At 48.0% G+C, this 17,464-nt stretch overlaps 1 protein-coding gene across 1 annotated transcript; it reads right to left on the reverse strand.

Annotated features, from left to right (window-relative positions):
* Positions 1 to 3,829: 3,829 nt before the first annotated feature.
* PIN1 (peptidylprolyl cis/trans isomerase, NIMA-interacting 1) lies at positions 3,830 to 17,244 on the reverse strand. The gene is made up of 4 exons (XM_072848406.1): positions 17,125 to 17,244; positions 15,163 to 15,363; positions 8,396 to 8,506; positions 3,830 to 5,089 (listed from the first exon to the last, which is right to left on the reverse strand). The coding sequence occupies exons 1-4, from the start codon at positions 17,180 to 17,182 to the stop codon at positions 4,980 to 4,982; spliced, it is 480 nt and encodes a 159-aa protein (XP_072704507.1). The 5' UTR covers positions 17,183 to 17,244; the 3' UTR covers positions 3,830 to 4,979.
* Positions 17,245 to 17,464: the final 220 nt, after the last annotated feature.

A 17,464-nucleotide genomic window follows, 5' to 3' on the forward strand; every position in this document is an offset into this window, starting at 1 on the left:
AGCTACGGCTCCCGTAAAAGCATCTATGTGCCTTTTTACGCAGGCGTCTGTCCCACCAGCGATTGTCTCAGCCCAAATACGAGCAGGTCCCGGAGATGCAGGCTCCAGCCTCAGCCGGGCTCTCCGCGCCAACCTTTGCCTCCCCCAAAAGTCCTTCTGTGCCGTCGCCTCTGTCGGGGGAAGCGATAAAAGCGTTTGAGGCCAGGAGAGAGTAAGCAGCAATCTTAAAATAAGGGATTAGTTAGGAAACTTAGCATGAATGTTAATTGAATGCAAAGTGACATCAGGGTGGCGTGACGGAGGGGCGGAGCGGGCTTCCGCGGATGCAAAGACAGGGCTGCGCAAATGGGATTTTGCTGCACTTGTGACTTCCCTGGGGAGAAGGATCTGAAGGATCAAGAAATTCAGTAACAGGGATTAGATGGAGCCCAAAATAATAATTGCATTCCCCAGCAGAGCCACCGCGTGCTCCCTTGCTTTTTGACGGGTAGAAATGGCAGTGTTAAATAAACCCACTCTGGTGTGTCCGTGTGTCCTTCTGGATCCCAATTCCTAATGCCTGGAGGAGAACCGTCACGTATCCCGTGGAAGGCAGAGAGGCTGCGCCTGCAAGGAAACGCCAGCGTAGCCTGGCCATGGAAGGAAAACTCATGGATGCTCCCAGGATGGTGCTGGCTGGCTGCTGTTTGGCACGGAGACACCAAAGCAATCCCCAGAGCACATCCACGGGCAAGGGATTGGCTGCGATTTATCCAGACCAAAGGGAAAGAGACCACCACAAAGCTCCCGAGGCATGGATGGGACCCAGGGGTCCCAACTTGGGTGCTGCTGCTTTGGTCCATGGAGACCCCACTCTTTCCAGGAGCAGGGACGGACCCTCAGCCACGCGACTGCTGCTCCTCTGTCTGTCCCCCCTCTGGGTCTCATAAAGATACTTCCTTGAGCAGCCTGTGGATAATTTCTATTCTATTTTCCAGAAAAAAACCCAATTTCTGCAAAGCCTTTGTAAAAACTAACATGCCAGGATTGAACCACTCGGTAACAGACCCCAACTTCCTCTCCCTTCACATGAACACCACCAGAACCTCGTCCCAACTTGACCGTTCTATTTAATCACATCAAGACTTTGGTCTATGAACCAGAATATCGCTCACCGCTCCACAGTGCGCCCAGGAAGCTTCCCCCCACCCCCCCAAAAGAACCTTATGATTTCTTCTGGGGCAGAAATGCCAACCGTGAGCATCCTCTGTGTCCTTCCGAGCACAAGGAGACCTGCTCACCTTTCCACATGGGGCCCCAGCAGTTTCACCGCAGCCCCTGAAGAGCAGGCTGTGCATACGAGCTTCCCCGTCTCCCCTACATCCACGCACACCAGCATATACCTCTCCATAGGGGCGAGAGGTGCATTTTTAATGGGACTCTGACATGGCTCCAGTTCCCTCCCCAAGCCCCTTTCCAGGGCTGGAAGTGGGGAGCTGCTGCATCACCAGCCTGAGGACAGGAGTCCAGAGTCTCACAGCCCCGCTTTAATAACAGCGCTTGACAGAGATGGATGCGATCTCCCGCAGCACGGCGATAGCCAGCCAGCACAGGCTGCCCTCTCCGCAGGCGTGCATAATGCACCGCGGATTTGGCAGGCAGAAAATAAGTCTTGAGCCTGGTCTTGGGGTAGGAGCACAGGCAGGGGGGTTACCCCTTCCCTGCCCGCCTGCCCCTTGCCTTCAGCCTCCTCGATACTGCACAACTCCGGGCTGAGAGAGCTGGAGAAAAGCATCCCTCTCCTGCGACAGCCCCAGACCTGCCTCCAACCTGGCTCCTGATCTCCTGGGATGCGACAGCCTCTTCCCCAGGCCCTGGAGAGAAACCAGAAGAAATCCCTTAAATGATCCTTCTGGAGAAGTGAAGGCTTCAAACACGATACAGTCAGAAGCGGTTACTGTTAGTGTCACCGCTCCAGTGACGGAGTCGAAGGGTTGACATGCGTTTGGAGTACTGATCCAGGGTCCCCTGCAGGAACGGGGCTAGACGGAGCCGTGCTGCTCCGTATCTCACCCAGGAATGGTAGCAGGAAGGGACCCGAATCCAGGCCATGACAGCACGCCAAATCAGGTTACTACATCACAGATGCTCGCTGAGCGCAGCAACAAGCGCGCGTTCCCTGGGGAAAGGGCAGGAGACCAAAGCAGCTCATCGTTTATGACCTCTGCAAAGAGAGAGACAGGACCCAGGACGGCGCGCTGGTTTCTGAGCGGAGCTGAACCCAAATCCTGGGACAACCGACACCAAAGCTGCGAGCAGAGCCTCGGGAGAAGCTCCCATCCTCCCGGCGCACACGCTTGCTCTGCCAAGCGTTTCAGCAAGGGCTCGCTGCCGGGAAGTGGAAGGGCCAAGCCAAAACAGCATCGCTGGACGAAGCGCCAGCTAACGATACGCCGCTGCCCAGCGCCACAGAATAGCTCTCCTCGGCACAGCGCAGGGCTGGATACGGCCAATTCACAACTACGCTGAGAACTGAGAGCCGTTAAACCTACTTACTATGCAGTTTCCACCTTGAGGAACAGCAGCGGGACATCCCAAGGGCACTTATTCTTCCCTGGGTGGCCGCTCGGACCCCAGTGTACAGCAAAGCCCCCAAAGCGTTACGCTTTAGGGCGCTTTCAGCGGTAGGAAATATCCTAAACAACATCCCCAACCGTCAACAAGCATTTTTGAGAAGCCGGCACCTTCTCACGCAGCCCCACAGCTTGCTGCTGCGAGGTCTTGACCCATTACAAACGACAATAAGAGAAAACCCTTGCTAGCACCTTAACTCCCGCCCCCAAATTCTCCACCTTCTCTTTCTCTCACGGCCATCTCATCAACCTTTTACTTGCGGTCAGAGGCGATCCCACCCCTGCTTCCCACCTTCTGATGAAGAGCTGAACCCGGTGCTGGGATCGACCCCGCCGCAGCAGGAAGGACAGCTGGAAAGCGAAACCGCTGCAGCCACAGAAAGACACTTGGCTGCCGCTGCTTTTACTGTGTTACCACATTTCCAGACAGAGACGACATCTCTGTTTGCCTTTATTTACCTTTGATCCTGCTTTTGTGATACCACACAGTTATTTGAGGTAATTTTTCTTTTTGAAGTTCTCACCTGCTTGTCACCCTGAGCTGGATATTTTTTTCTTCTTTTTTTCTTTCTTTTTTTTTTTTTTTTAAATCGATGCGTAGCTATGGAAACCAACTTTTATCCGATGTGCAAGAGCCTTCCATCTCCCCAGCATAACCAGCAACAAGCAGAACTGCAAGCATTCAGATGTTTTGGTTTTGGTGATCACAGTAATTGGAGAGAGTACGTAGGAGATGTTGCCTTTCCCCAGCTCTAAGATGGGAGTTTTTAATAAAAAAACCCAAACCCCAACACACCGAGGAGCCACTCTCCATAATGGCTGATTTCATACCACGAATGGCACACCTAAATTTGCAGAACTGAGGAGAGGTAAGAAGTAGTTATTAAATTGCACTAGAAGTACTGGTTTTACCTTATCTGAAGTCACACCTTATACCAGGATTTAAACAGTTCTTAGGAAATAAGACATCGACTCAACACAAAGCAGAACCCAGTAACAGAGAATAAAGAATATTAGCTTATCGCTCAAGACAAATTCCGAGAAGTTCTTCTTAATACCACGCAAGCCACACTTCCATTTTAGCGTTTAAAAAAAGCAGAACAAAACAGCAAGGGCCAACTCGGCACATATTGCAGAGGTTTTTGTTTGTTCTAATAGAAGCAACAAGATCTCTACAGGCAAAGGAGGAGAAATAATCAATACCAGAGCTCTTGAAATGTTTAATTGGAGAGGGCTTTATTTTCTGCTTAAGAGAACTGGAACTATACAGCTGGTTTGCACTGGACCAAAGCTGGAATAGTTTTTTTTTCCGTTTTTATTTCGCTAAACATAAGCAATGCAGTGTAACTGGAAAACAATGACTTACAGTGTCTAAACCACAAGTGGATCGAGAGGAGCTTGAGAAAAAACAAAAAAACAGCCTTCTAGCTAAAAACTGAAAATCCACAATACAGTCTGCCCTACAGAATGGCACTGTCATGTCTAAGTAATGGAGTGACTTCAGGCTGGAATGGGAAGCACACAGCGTCCTACGTACCGCTACACAGCTCAGGCTGGCTACTGATCTTCCTGCAGTGGGAACTACTGGCCGTTAGCCTCTCTCGTTTGTATTCAGAACCAAAAGGCATCTTCAAGTTTTAAAGTCAAAGCAATGGCAGGAGCAGAGAGAGCTCCCGGCACCACTGCGTGAGGGGACAGAGGGACGATCCTCGCCGAGACAGCTGCATTAAGGGAAGCTACGGACGGACACCGAGGGATGGGTGCCTCACGCTAAGCTGGCTCATCCTTTGATATCTTACGGTCAATTTATGAATGGCTTTAGTAAATCAGTTCTACAAACCAACAGACTGGACTGCAGAGCAAATACCGTCCATTCGGGTTAAAATGTGTTTAAAGAAACATGCAGAGGGTTGGGGAGTTCATTCCGTCATAGCACCAGAGTTCACAAGTCAGCTTGGCCATCGTCAGTGCTGCGCTGCAATAAATACTCTGCGTCTCTAACAGGGTGGATGTGGGAAGCACTGAAGTGTGACCTTTAGCATTGACAATTCCTCGGCTTAGGAGACATGTCAATATAACTCAAGCAGCTGTGGCATGCCAGAAATGTTGTTTTTAACATTCTCTCTGCTTATGAAAGATGCTACTGTCTTATTTTGATTGTGTTCTCACTCTTGGCTAACCATGCATCTCTGCAGGTGAAAAACATTGTGTCAGGTGCCACAGAAGATATTGAGATATGAAATGAGCTTTTTTTTTTTTTTTTAAACTGGATATGAAGTTCATTTGGGAGAGTGCAGGGTTGGAGTAGGTTTTGTTTTTTTCCTTTCTTCCCCTCGCCCTTTCCTTTCTACATGTCACCAAGGCACTTCACTCTGTGCGTAGGATGATGTGGATCCCTGATTCTGTGAAAACTGGTCCGCTCATCTCACCAGCCCTCAGCGCAAATGAGGCATCTTCAAAAGGTTTCTGCATCTGACCTGCAGAGAGCAGACACCAGAAAGTTCAATTAAGCTCAGCAACGAATTGAAGATCTTTCTGAGCAAGCAAGCCTCGAATGAAGACAGCTTCCAGGCAAACAACAAAGTCACCAATTAATAACTTGCAGGGGGTGTTTGTTTTCATCTACTCCCAGAAGATGATTCAAAACAACTCATTCACACATGCACGTACACAGACTTTTTCTTTTCTAAACAGGGGGTTTTGTTCAGATCCTACAGACAGCACTGCAGCAAGGAAAGATACTCGGAGAGCTGCGGACCCAAAAGGCAGAGGAAATCTGTTCTGCAGACTCACTGGCACAAGTGGATGTTCGTCTTCCAGTCCCGTGTGCCCTCCAGGTACCCAGGGGGAATGGATGCGGTGTGCATTACAAGCTGCGCTAAATAATTTACAAGGCACACGTGGATAATGTCATGACCTAGATAAGGACTGTTCTTAAGGCACCAGTCTCCAAGTCACTGCGTTTCAGGAGGTTTAGTAATCCAGGCTCAGGAAAGCCGGAGGTGCTCAGAGGAAGGACCCCGCACGGGGATTCACGAGCAGAACTACCGCAGCTCTGCAGGGGGGGGCAGAAGGAATAAGCAGCACGAGTCCTCAGCCAGAATAATTCAAGCCAAGAGGAGAGACACCAGCCTGCTACCGGGGGGGGGGGGGGGTTCAAGGGGGACAGTATTTTTGCCCAGTTTCCTGTGACAGAAGTTAGAGCAGAGAAACTGCCCATCCCAGCCAAAATAATGAGGATTTACTGTTACCAACAGGTCAAAGTGTCACCAGGGGACTCTCAGCAAAAGCTTCAGCAGAAGGACAAGATGCCTGCGAGGGAAGGCCAGGAGGTGACAGTCCCCCAGGCACAGAGGGAACCCTTATTCTCTGCTCTTAGCACTAACCACGCTTGCAAAGCTTGCCTCGAGACGCCTGAGTCTTGCCAAAAACGCCACATAAATCTCCTGTAAGTTTACGACCCTTGTCTCCAAGCTTCGAGGCAGTGCTGTAGCTTTGGACTCCGCAGCACATTAGGAAGGGGCTGCAGAAAGCTTTTCGGCAGCCTGACAGCTAGATCATCAGCAGACATTGCAGCGATATACTAATCTCTTTGCAAAATAAACCTTCCTGACCCCTTCAAAGACCATGTGTCCCAGATGCATCGCATCTAGCTCAGCAGCATCTCCAGAATTTATGTTGTATTTCAGGACCTCCATCCATCCGTACCCCTTTCTCTAGGCAAGGCAGTGAGATGCCACAAAAGATGCTCAATTCCTCCCTTTCAGGATTAGTAATAGCTTCAGCTTGGTGTTTTCCCCCTCCAAAAAAAAAAAAAGTGGTTTATTACTGAAGTGACCTGATGCATATGGCTTTCCAGAGTTTCGCTTCTCTCATTTCAGCATTTAGATTAATTGCTAGGAGAGGCAAGCAGCCTGCCTGGCTCACAAGCTCCAGTTACAAAGCCAGTGTCATTCACTGTCAGGCAGACCTGCCTTGTCACCTGAATTTTTTGGTTATTTTCCACTAGGACCTGAAATCTTTACTTCAGATGAGGTAACAGCCTCCCTGCTACACCACAGTGGTCTTCCTCGAGCAGAAACATGACTTATTTGAAGGGTTTCAGGAAGACAAATTGAAATGTTTTAATAACTTCACCCCCGGAGTAACCAGTGCTCCAAGTTCTAACAAATTACATTTTCAGCCCAGGAAAAAAAACAAAAAAAGGCAGAGAGGGGGATGGAGTGACAGCTCACGGGTTTGGCCACCACGCATGGTTCCAATGCCATCTAGTGGAAACTGGCTCTTGCAGCATTTCTTTACATTTTGGTGCAGCCAGGAGAAAAAAAAAAAAAAAAAAATCTCTTTCCATACATCTCCAAAGAGCACAATGAGCCGAGTTTCCACTGAACCCAAAATAGCAGACACAGCACCCTACGATTAATGTTTCATTATATACAATAAAATATCACTGTTTAGTGCTGCCTGAAAGGATCTATTTGAGGAAGGAACTGTTGCTGAACTGTAGCAACACCGCACCCTAAAAAGGAACAGTGATTAAAACCAGTATTTTGGTGGGAAAAAAAAAAAAACAAACGACCAAAAACCAACCTAGCCAACTACATTCCCAAATACAGTTTCACCTGCCAAAGCTGGGTGGGCTTCAGCTAGCAGGGGCTGAAAGAGCGACTCTGGAGCCCCTTCCGCGGTTACATCTGCAGCAGCAGTGAGCCCACTAGTGTTTTAAATACTCCCGGGACATCCAAAGTGAGGTAACAGCCTGGCATGACGAGGCAGCTGTGCAAAATATCCTGCAAAATCTGTATACTTGCTGCAGGGTACGAGCCCAGGACGAGCTTCTGAATGCTTCAGTCCACGAACCCCGAGCGTGAGCTTAGGAAAAAGACTGCCACTAAAATGACACGCAGGACTGCCGCTCACCGCTTCAGACGTGGGCAGCTCTTACTCTGGGATCGCTGCAAGTCCCTGTGACTTTGGGGCACAGATTAGAACAATAAATATAGCATTCTCTCTCCCTGGCAGGAACCTTTCTAGACCCTCTTCAAATAAAATATGCATGGACACTCTCGCTATAAAGAGATTTTGGTTTGTTCTTTGAATATTGTAGCTGTACTCATGACATCATTGCTTTATATTTTCCTCCTAGTGGAAATTACTGCAAAAAGCATTCCTAAGATAAAGAGGTTTCAATGTTACACTTTCCCATCCCAAAGATTCTTCCTCCCACACCAGCAAATCTCATTAATGAGGAAGCATCCACGAGCTTTTTGTTGCTGCTCCCTCACTGCACCGATCAATAATCCTGTAACAAAATCTCTCACCAGCGACATTAGTTCGGTGGGCTGTGAATTGTTCTTATTTCCACAATTTGTTAACAGCTTTCTCATTGAAGATTAGAATGCCAAATCACTTATCTGGCATGCCGTTAGCAAGACTTATCCACTTCTTCCTTATTCATGGCTCATTACGCTCTGCAAGTGGATTTCCATTCAGTGTAGCTGGAAAATCCTTTTCCAGAGGGAAAAGCCAATTTCATGAAGGGCATTTGCACAACATCGCCTCTCTGCCCAGAATAATATTATGGTTGCATTCCTAATTGGTTTAACTTCTAGGCATCAAACTACATTTCCTGCACAGCAGGCCGCCTAGCATATAAATCCATTTTCATGTTCATTCCCCCAGCAGCGGGGTGCATTATTAAACCTCACCCCCTGCCAAGATCATCAGCATCAACCCCGTAATCTTGATCTGGCGTTCACGCTGCCAGGCTGAGCTCAACTTACCTCTTCCAAACGCACCCAGATCGCCTCCTGCTTTTGCCGAGCTGCAGTCACTAAACTGGGAAGCGAGAGATTCAAAATCCTCTTCTCCCGATTTGATCTTCTGGATGTAGCCTGTAAATACAGGGAATAATTCAAAGTCAGGAGAAGGAAAAACAGAGAAAGAAAAAAACCCACCCAAAACCCCCACCTTAAGCATTACATCCCCCAGCAAGAAGGGCACAAACAGCCACCTACGCACGCCACGTCCACGAAGCAAGGTTTTCAAACCTTCTGAATGAAGACCGAGTCAAAACTAAACTTTCGTAACACCCCGAAAAACACTTGTCTCAGGTTTGGTTGGGTTTTTTTTTTCCCCAAGCACGTTTCCATCTTTGCACTGTGGCCCATTTCTATTTAAGCTTCTATTAAACAAAAAAAAAAGGTGATTCCGCCTACTACTACCCCTGAAGCATGGGAATTTATTATTGGGCTTCAAAATAGATGAGCTTTTGATTTCAGAAGGGCTCGCTTCGGTAGAAGAACGAGCATGAAGAATCCCTGAGGAGTGAATTATTTGTCAAGACAGTTTTTTAAAAGGTCAGTTAAGAAATATTCGTAGTCTTAACCGAGAGCTCTGCCTCACTGTTCTGAATCTTTCTGGACCAGCGGAAACCCCCCCCCCGCTAGCTCATAACAAGAAAACCTAGGAGATAAATCATATTTTCCAGTCAACAGCTTGATAACATGATTGGGGAGCCACTAATTACAGATACTGACTGCTCTCGGAGATGAGCAAAGCACAAGTGCCACTGATACGTCCTTTAACGCCGTGTGAGGCAGATTTTCACGGATTCTCGAGACGACGAGAAAATCCTGCGTAGTTTCATGCAACTCAACCAGCTCTTCCGTTAAAAGGAGCGTAACCACTAATCAAAATCCCAAGCCATCACTGGTCCGACTCGCAGCCACCCCCCACCAAAATGCCATTTAGTACCAGTTGCAAGAAATGTTTCTGCAGGAGGACAGTCGTGTAAGCTGGACTCAAAGCCTGCAAACAGCAGCTCTGTCTGCAGCAGGTCTGGCTGCCAGTTAACTCTCCACCTTCCCAAAGCAGCCTGCCCTTGCCAGAGGGGCTTGCCTTCTGCACTTTGGACCACAAGTGATAAATTAAGACTAAATTACATTGCAAAAAATCATTCATCTATGTATTTTAAGCAAGGGAGCATCTCCCAGAGGAATCCATCCACACGTGCCCCAAAGCGCAGAGGAACAGCCCCAAACCAGTGCTCCAGCTTCCAACCCAAAGCAACTCTCCGTACCAGGTGAAATCCAGCTAAACTTATTTCTCACTAGAGGTTTGTTTAATTTTTAAATCCCTCTTTCCAGAAACCTCCCGTCAGCTTTTGAAAGAATCGGCAAAACCTGTCTTCCATTTTAGACCCAAGCAGTCTTCCACCTTCAAAAAGAAATACTGAGAAGCAGCTGATTTTCTAGCAGAGAAATTAAGAGAAAAGAAATGTCGTTCTACCCCCTCGAAGCTATTAAGTCCCCTGGTTTCGACAACCAAATTTTCTATTTCAGGTCACTCCCATGTAAGCCCTGTAGCTTGCATGTATAAAGAGTCTGCGCTTTGCTAGATAAACCTGTAAAAAAATTAAAAATAAAAAAAAAAGTTGGGCTGGGCATTGTTTCTTCCAGCCGCAAGCAGTGGAAGATCCCTACCTGAAAAAGGGTCATGCAAGTAATTCAAGAGCTAGGCTTATTATTTGGAGGGATGCTCTCACAAAAGGAAGAAGGCAGTTTCTGATGCAAAAGGATGAGGAAATAAGTCTTTTCCAGCTCACTTTAATGACATATACTTGTACACACCTGAGGAAATATCTGGGAGGGCTGGGGGCAGGTAAGAAAATGTTCCTTAAGGAGAGAATGGAAGTTGCCTCTTAGGAGTTGAGGTATCCAGCAGCGACTGAAAAAGCAGGCTATCAATTTTTGAATGAACCCTTTTATTGCAGTTTAGTGCTTGCAAGACCAAAATGAAGGGATTTTAAGTCTTCAAATTAGCCTTCTAGCCTCCAGCCCATTTTTCCTCCCCAATTCAGTCGTCTCTTTAAATCAGCTGCCACTAGCCTAAGTCTTTGGAATTCAGCAAGGTGTTCAGGACAGCTAGGTTTGCTTTTCCAGCTGGACAGGCCAGAAGGAAGAGCCACCAAAAAAATGGGAATAGGAGCTTGATTATCTCTTGTATTTTTGTTTTTAACCGGGTTTGCTGAATATAATTCAAAAGCCATAAAATGCTATCTTAATTCCTAAAGTGCGTAGCCTGCTTTAACAGAAAACACCAGCACTGGTATTGTCACCTAAGTGAGATTATACACATTTATCCTCCCTGCTGCTTAGAGGGCACACATACAGGTGGAGAAAGTCTGAAACTCTACAAACATGAAAGTCTAACATGAAAGTCTGAAACTCTACCAAACTTAAGGCAACAGCTATTTATTCTGCCTTAAAAAAAGGATTATTTAGCTGGGTGGAAGACAGTTCACAGCATTCATAAGTTTTAGGAAAGAAACTGATACTGGTTCATCCTATTAAATTAAGCTGCTTGAGCATAAACAGCCTACTTGCTGACAAAACAGAGTTTATCCTAAAAATACGGATTTGTGCCACCATAAATACGTATCTAATTGCCTACAGCCGCCAGTCCCCAGCAAGTACCCGTCACACATCACACCCAGAAATGTCAGGAATTAGAGCTTTAAGATATATCTGGATGTTAAAGTAATAAAGCATCCAAATTAAGGATCAGAGTGTTGACATTTCTGCCCAAAACTGCCTGCCCTGGTCACATCGGCAGGTTCTGAGGGGTAAAAAGGGCTTCACAAGCTCGTGGAGAAAACCAGTCAACTACATATTGAAATAGAATTTAGTTATTAAAACCTCTTAATTTTACACTAGTGACCAGCCTGAGAGCAAAACCTGCCTGTCAACTAGATGAGGGTTTTCCTGGCTCAAGCCTAAGGCTGAGCTTAGTTGTTCTCACCTCTACCAGGACAAGACACCTGTACCTTGAGTCTAAACTTTGGCTCTGCGAATTGGGATTAATGAGCCTTTTCTCCAGATGATCTCAGCCATTTAGAACAAATTATGCAGACGCGGTACTGTCCAGGTTTTAATAAACTGCCCCTAAAAATCTCCAGGCGTAAGTGAAATTGAATAATGGGAGATTAGTGCAAAAAGAGCAAGATGAAGAATGGCAATGGGCTGCGCTGAAATGGGGAGGATTGGGGAAAAGCAGCTTTCAGGGACTGAACTTTGGGATGAATCCTAGCTGATTCCGCAACAAGAAACAGGGGTAAGCTAACAAAACATGCAAATAACGAGCTGGAGGGTGGGGAAGCACTGTCAGCAGAAAGGAGGATCAGAATATTAAAGGTGCCCTGAATGACCAAGCAAAACCCAACGACACCAAGCGAACTCGCACACGTATTTACAAACGCAACAACAACAACAAAATCCGCTGTATGCAGAGAGCTCGATCAGAAAGAGGAGGATGTTAAGTGCGGAATTACAAATAACTCCAAAACAGGTAGTATGACTTTAAAAGCGAGAAACACGGCGCTGAAGTCATGGTATCCTCAACAGAGAGAAGGGCAGTAGTAAGTGCCACAGTAGAAGGCAGTGCCAAGAGCTAATCTGGAATATTGCATACCACAATGAACCCACGCTCAAGAAAGATTAATCAAAACTGAAGTGCAAAGGAGGGCTAAGAGTGGAAACAGCAGAAGGGATGACCTACATTACCAGAAACTAAAAGCCTGGTTGGCTCAGCCTGCAAAAACAGGCTGGTAAAGAGCAGGGCTCTCTAAATCCACTGAGAGGTCAACATCAGGAAGAAATTAAATTAAATTAAGTAATTAAACAACACTAATGCAAGAAACACCACATAGGAACGGATCATAAGCAGTATTTAGCTGGAAACCAGGTTTCTACACATCAGAGCAAAGATGGTCTGGAATAACCTTCACAGCAAATTCAGCCAGAACCCTAACTGCCTCTTAAACAGCGCTTGATAAAGCTCACAGAGGGGACTAAGAGGTTTCGTTACCTTTAAGATCAGGGTCAGGCTCAAATCTGAAATTTCTTTCGAGTCCCACATTCCCTGCGATGTTATCACCTACCAGAGAAGCACCTGGTGAGCCAAGTCCTCCAACTCCTGCTGTAACACAATGGGAGAGCTAACCTACATTTAATTCTCCACTGCAACTTGCTTAATGGATTAAAAATTATTCACGGACGACGCACCCCTCCAGCTCTCTCGCCTCTCCTCCCTTATTATCGGAGAAAAGCCATCAAATGGAATATTTGACATCAGTCAAGTTCACCTACTGAAAACATTTATCTTTAGTATTGTCCCCTCTCCTGTGGGAACAAAGAGCTCCCTAATCAAATTTCTTTCTCAGATTTTTATCGCATAAAGCATTAACACCAGAGCTAGACTGGGAGGGAGATCTCAGACGTAACCGGTCTCCAAACAAAACATGAAAATGTGTGGTACTGTGCCTGTCAAACAAATTCCTCCCCAGAGACCTACTTAGACAATTCTACACTATAATTACAGTCACCAGGTACAGTACATCTGTTCAGAGAAGTTCAGTGATGCCTGACTGTCAGGAGCCGTAGCGGAGCGAAGCCGTGCATCCTCCCAATAAGTTTCACCTGTTCCAGAAACTTAACTTAAAGTAATTTTCAAGAAGCCACCATGAAATCATTAATCATAAGCTGATGTTCCCTATGACCTTCCCAGGAATAGTGTTTATCAGGGACAAATGTGGACAGAAAGGTGGTTAGGGGTTGGGGTTTTTTTTTTTGACTATACTATTCCCATTATAGGAATTAATTCCCTAACGGCCTTTACCAAGACGACAAGCAGGCTATTTACATGACGTAAGTTTTAATCACAACTCTTTCCTCTTCAGACACCATAGAGATTACAAAACATAAAAGTTATTTGATAGCGAGAAGGCTCTGAAGCTGTCAAGCTTAATCTCATTCTTTCCAGCTAAGGAAAGTTTAAGCTGTTTCTTTCCATCACCTTACAAGGTAGCAAAGAACTGCGGCATCTTAAAGAAAAGGGAAGTAAGATTTGGGTAAATCACCCAAACAAGGTAAGAATGATGACAAATGTTGAGTCCAAATAATGTTATTCAGGCTTCTAAAGATAACCAGTTTACAGAACATCGATGTACCAAAAAGCCTACCTGGTCACAAGCCCCTGAAATACCTCTTTAGAGATAAGGAGACAACTTTCCCTTCTAAAATGTCAGTGATTCCCTTTTACAAAGATCCAAGTCCATCAATGCCTGCTTAAAACACACCAGCATCGTGCATCATTTAACCTCTGATCTGTAGAAAGCTCTGTGCTGGCCTTTTGATGAACATCACTCCAAGAGATGGCTGTAGAACAGTTTTATTCTTAAAAAAGAAAAAAAAAAGAAAGAGGAGACAGAGAGAGAATTTGCAGCTCAGCTGAAATATTTCAATCTGTTTATCTTTGCAACAGTCTCAAGTCCCTTGGCACAGATCACACTAGGCGTGCATCCCGCTTTATCGCCCCCGGTCACACTTTCTCAGCCACCCTAACCCGAAGGAGACAATTCCCTAAGAAAATTCCCCATCTGTGCCAGTTAATTTAACCTCCCCTTCTAAAAGGTGGTGAGCAGCTACCACCTGCTGGTCACTGCCTCGCTGCTTCAAATTATTTAGCAAAGAAATTTCCCCTCCCTGGGCTTTCAAACAAGAAAGTCCTTAAATTTATTGTTGGCTAGGACCAAGGTAATAGACAAAACACCCTCCCTATCTTCCCTCCTTCACTGCTGAAGCCATCAAAGATAAGACGGGCCCAGATATGCGGTACGTATCTGCGTGCTCACAGCTCGCAGCGCGTCAGCTAGCCTTTGCAACCTCACTGCCAGAAAAGACAAAGCTGCCCACTAGAGAGCATGGTCTCAGTTTCATCAATTAATCAGTGGGACTGATTTAAACCTCACCTTAAGCCCTCAAATCCCTTATCCTAAGAGGAAAAAGCCAGTATTAACAGCTGGACTTTGAACTTGCTTCCGTAAGATCAAAAAACCTCGCTGCTGAAGAAACACGACATCAATTCAATTCTACTGCCAGAGTTGCAAGGAAAAAAAATAAAATCTAAGCTGCAAAGATTAACAGCACCTATTACGGAAGGCACGCAGCACCCTCGCTCCTAGACCAGATCACAAGCCTGAACGCTTTGAGAAAAACCCGAGCCGATCAGGTCATCCGTACAGCCTCGTACAAGGTGGACCGCCTCCTACAAGCAACTTGTTTTCAAGCAGAGGTTAATTAGAACTTACTCTAAGTTGCTACTAGGGCAAGGAGTCAAGTGACATTAAATAAAAAGAAGTGTTTAAAGAACATTTGTTTTAGCTTTAAAGAATTTTATTTTTAATATAAAAATACACATTTACAAAGAAAATACAAACAAACCTCTGAAATAACATTACAAAAAAACACAAAGGGGAAGACACACGGGCTGGGACCTATCTTTCCGTCATTTAATCATACAGCAAAATTGTTTCTCCAAGTGGCTGGGCCACACGAAAGTCCACGTTCAAACCACTCGGCTTAAAAAAACCTTTGCTTTAGCAAGTTCCCGACACACCGAACCACTCATCTCGGGGTCCAATTCTAGCCTTAAAATGACTTTTCCCCTTCAACAGTATCATATTCTCTCTCTCTCTCCTGCATTTACTTGCCATTTATAAGCTCCAGTGCCTCATCTTTGGTCCGTGTGATCTTTTCCTGCCTCCACGACGAGGGTCTTCTGGACTGGTTGTGTTTCACCAAGAGATGCGAACATCGCACTTTGCTAGGCTCCCCCTGGCCGTTCTTCCCGCTGCCGCTGGGCCGTTCCCACTGGCTGGCGTTTGTGATGTGGTTGAAGTAATAAACACGGCCTGCGGACAGAGAGAGGGGGCTGGGGTTAAAAAAAAAAGCTCCCGGCAGACCCTGAGAATCGGCTTCTTGACCCCAAGAATCAGCTTCTTGACCCCAAGAATCAGCTTCTTGACCCCAAAGGCACAGAAGACTGGATTTCTGTGAGCGCTCAGCCACATCCACGCGATCAGCTCAAACGTACAAGGTAGGAAACAAGACTTTACAACTCCACATAATTTCCTACGCAAGCGTTTCCGTCGGGAAGCGCCTTTAGTCAAAGCAACAGCCCCGCGCAGAAGCAGGCTCCAGCTGCCTTTCCAATTCCCCACGCTTGCCCAAATCAGCGACAAAACACCCACCGACACAGTCAGAAACCATAAACACCCCCAGGCAACACCCTGCCACTGCCGAGAAGGCGGATGGTGCCGGGTTTCTGGCCTGGGGGTAAGGCTGCGTTTCACTCTAGCCCTATTTACAAGGGTGAAACAGCGTAAAGCCTCTCTGTTAAGCACACCCCGCAGCAAACGCGGTGAGTTACCGTTAGCAAAGATGACATCTTTGCATTGTACAGACCTTTCCTTCTGAAAATCACCTTTTTTTCTACCGGAAAATAAGACCTTCCTGCACAAGATATTCATGGTTTCCCCAGGTAGCAGAAAATGAAGCTCCTGTGAAGTCACCTCTCGACACATTCAGCATTAAAGCCAGGCGATTCTGCTGCTCAAAGGCCTTCCAGTGCTCAAAGCCATGCGTGCATTTACCTGCAATAACTCACAGCACCGATCGAGACAATTTCTGCTTTCTTCTAGAGAATCATTCATCCCAAAGCTCTCCACTGCAGCTAGAAGCAGACTAGGCTCCAGAAAAAAAGCCAACCAAACCAAGGTGAGGGATCGCAACAGCGGAGCTGGGCAGCGGGAAGCTACGACCCAGTAGCAAAGGGCCCGGGATCCCAGTTGCAATCCCAACCAACGGCCTAGAGCTCCTAACTCCAGACAGCCACGGAGCTCCCTCCCTTCAGGACGTTTCAACCACGGTAGTTCTGGCAAAGAAGGGTTCACACGGGCCCCTCTTCTCTCTCAGCCTCCCTAGACTCATCGTCCCCACCTCAAACAAACGAGGAGAGCAGCCAAGGTGATGAACACCACCTCCTAGGAACTGCTTTTGAGCCATTAAGCATGGAAAGCTCTCGCCGCAAAGGAAAAAGCCCTGCTGAAAGCACCGTCCTGACCAACAGCTTCCCTCCCTCCCTCCCTCCCTCCCTCCCTCCCCAAGCCACCGCAGCCCCACCGAGGGCGAAGCGTCCTGCCGCGCTCTGACCCGGCCTTTTAGAAAGACGTTTCTCTCGGCTCTGCCACCCTGCCCCGCTTCCCTCCACCGGTTACCCCACACGGAACAACCCCCCCTCAGCCTCATACATCCGCACGGCCCGGGCATCGCTCCCCTGGCAGACGGCGGTCCCAGGAGCCGCTTTGCCCCCCCCGCCATCAAGGCCAACCGCCCCTCCCAGGGACACGACGCCCCTCGGGCACGGCAGCCCCGGAGCCAGGCACCCCGCAGACCCCTACCCGGGCTCTCAGGCCCGCCCCAAGCCCAGCTCTTCACACCCCGCCGTCCCCAGGCCCCGGGCACCGCTCGCAGCCCCTCAGACCCCGCCGAGGCCCAGGCCGGGCGCACCGGGCCACACCTCCGCCAGGGCCCACACGCCCCGAGAGGCCCGGCCTGCCGCCCCGGGAGCGGGCACCTCCCAGCCCCTCCGCTCCCGTCGCCGCCGCCCGTACCGGAGCTGCGGCTCATGCGCTTCTCCCAGCCCGCGGGCAGCTTCTCCTCCTCCGCCATCTTCCCTCGGCTGCGCCTCCCGCACCGCCCGCGCCCGGCCCGGCCCCATTGGCGCGGGGAGGGGGAGGGGTCATCCCTCCCTCTCCCTGCTCCCATTGGCCAGAGGGAAGGCAGCCCCCAACCTTCCCGCGCTGCCATTGGAGAAAGCGCCCGCCCTTCTAGCGCTCATTGGCTGCGGGCGGGAGGCCGCATTGAGGCCGGAAGCAGACCTGGGCACGTGACGCAGGAGCGGACGGTGGCCGCGGACGGACAAAAGAAGTAGGAGCGCGGAGAGAAATAGCA

The sequence above is a fragment of the Ciconia boyciana genome, chromosome 31 (assembly GCF_034638445.1).
Source record: "Ciconia boyciana chromosome 31, ASM3463844v1, whole genome shotgun sequence".
NCBI classification, from domain to species: domain Eukaryota; kingdom Metazoa; phylum Chordata; class Aves; order Ciconiiformes; family Ciconiidae; genus Ciconia; species Ciconia boyciana.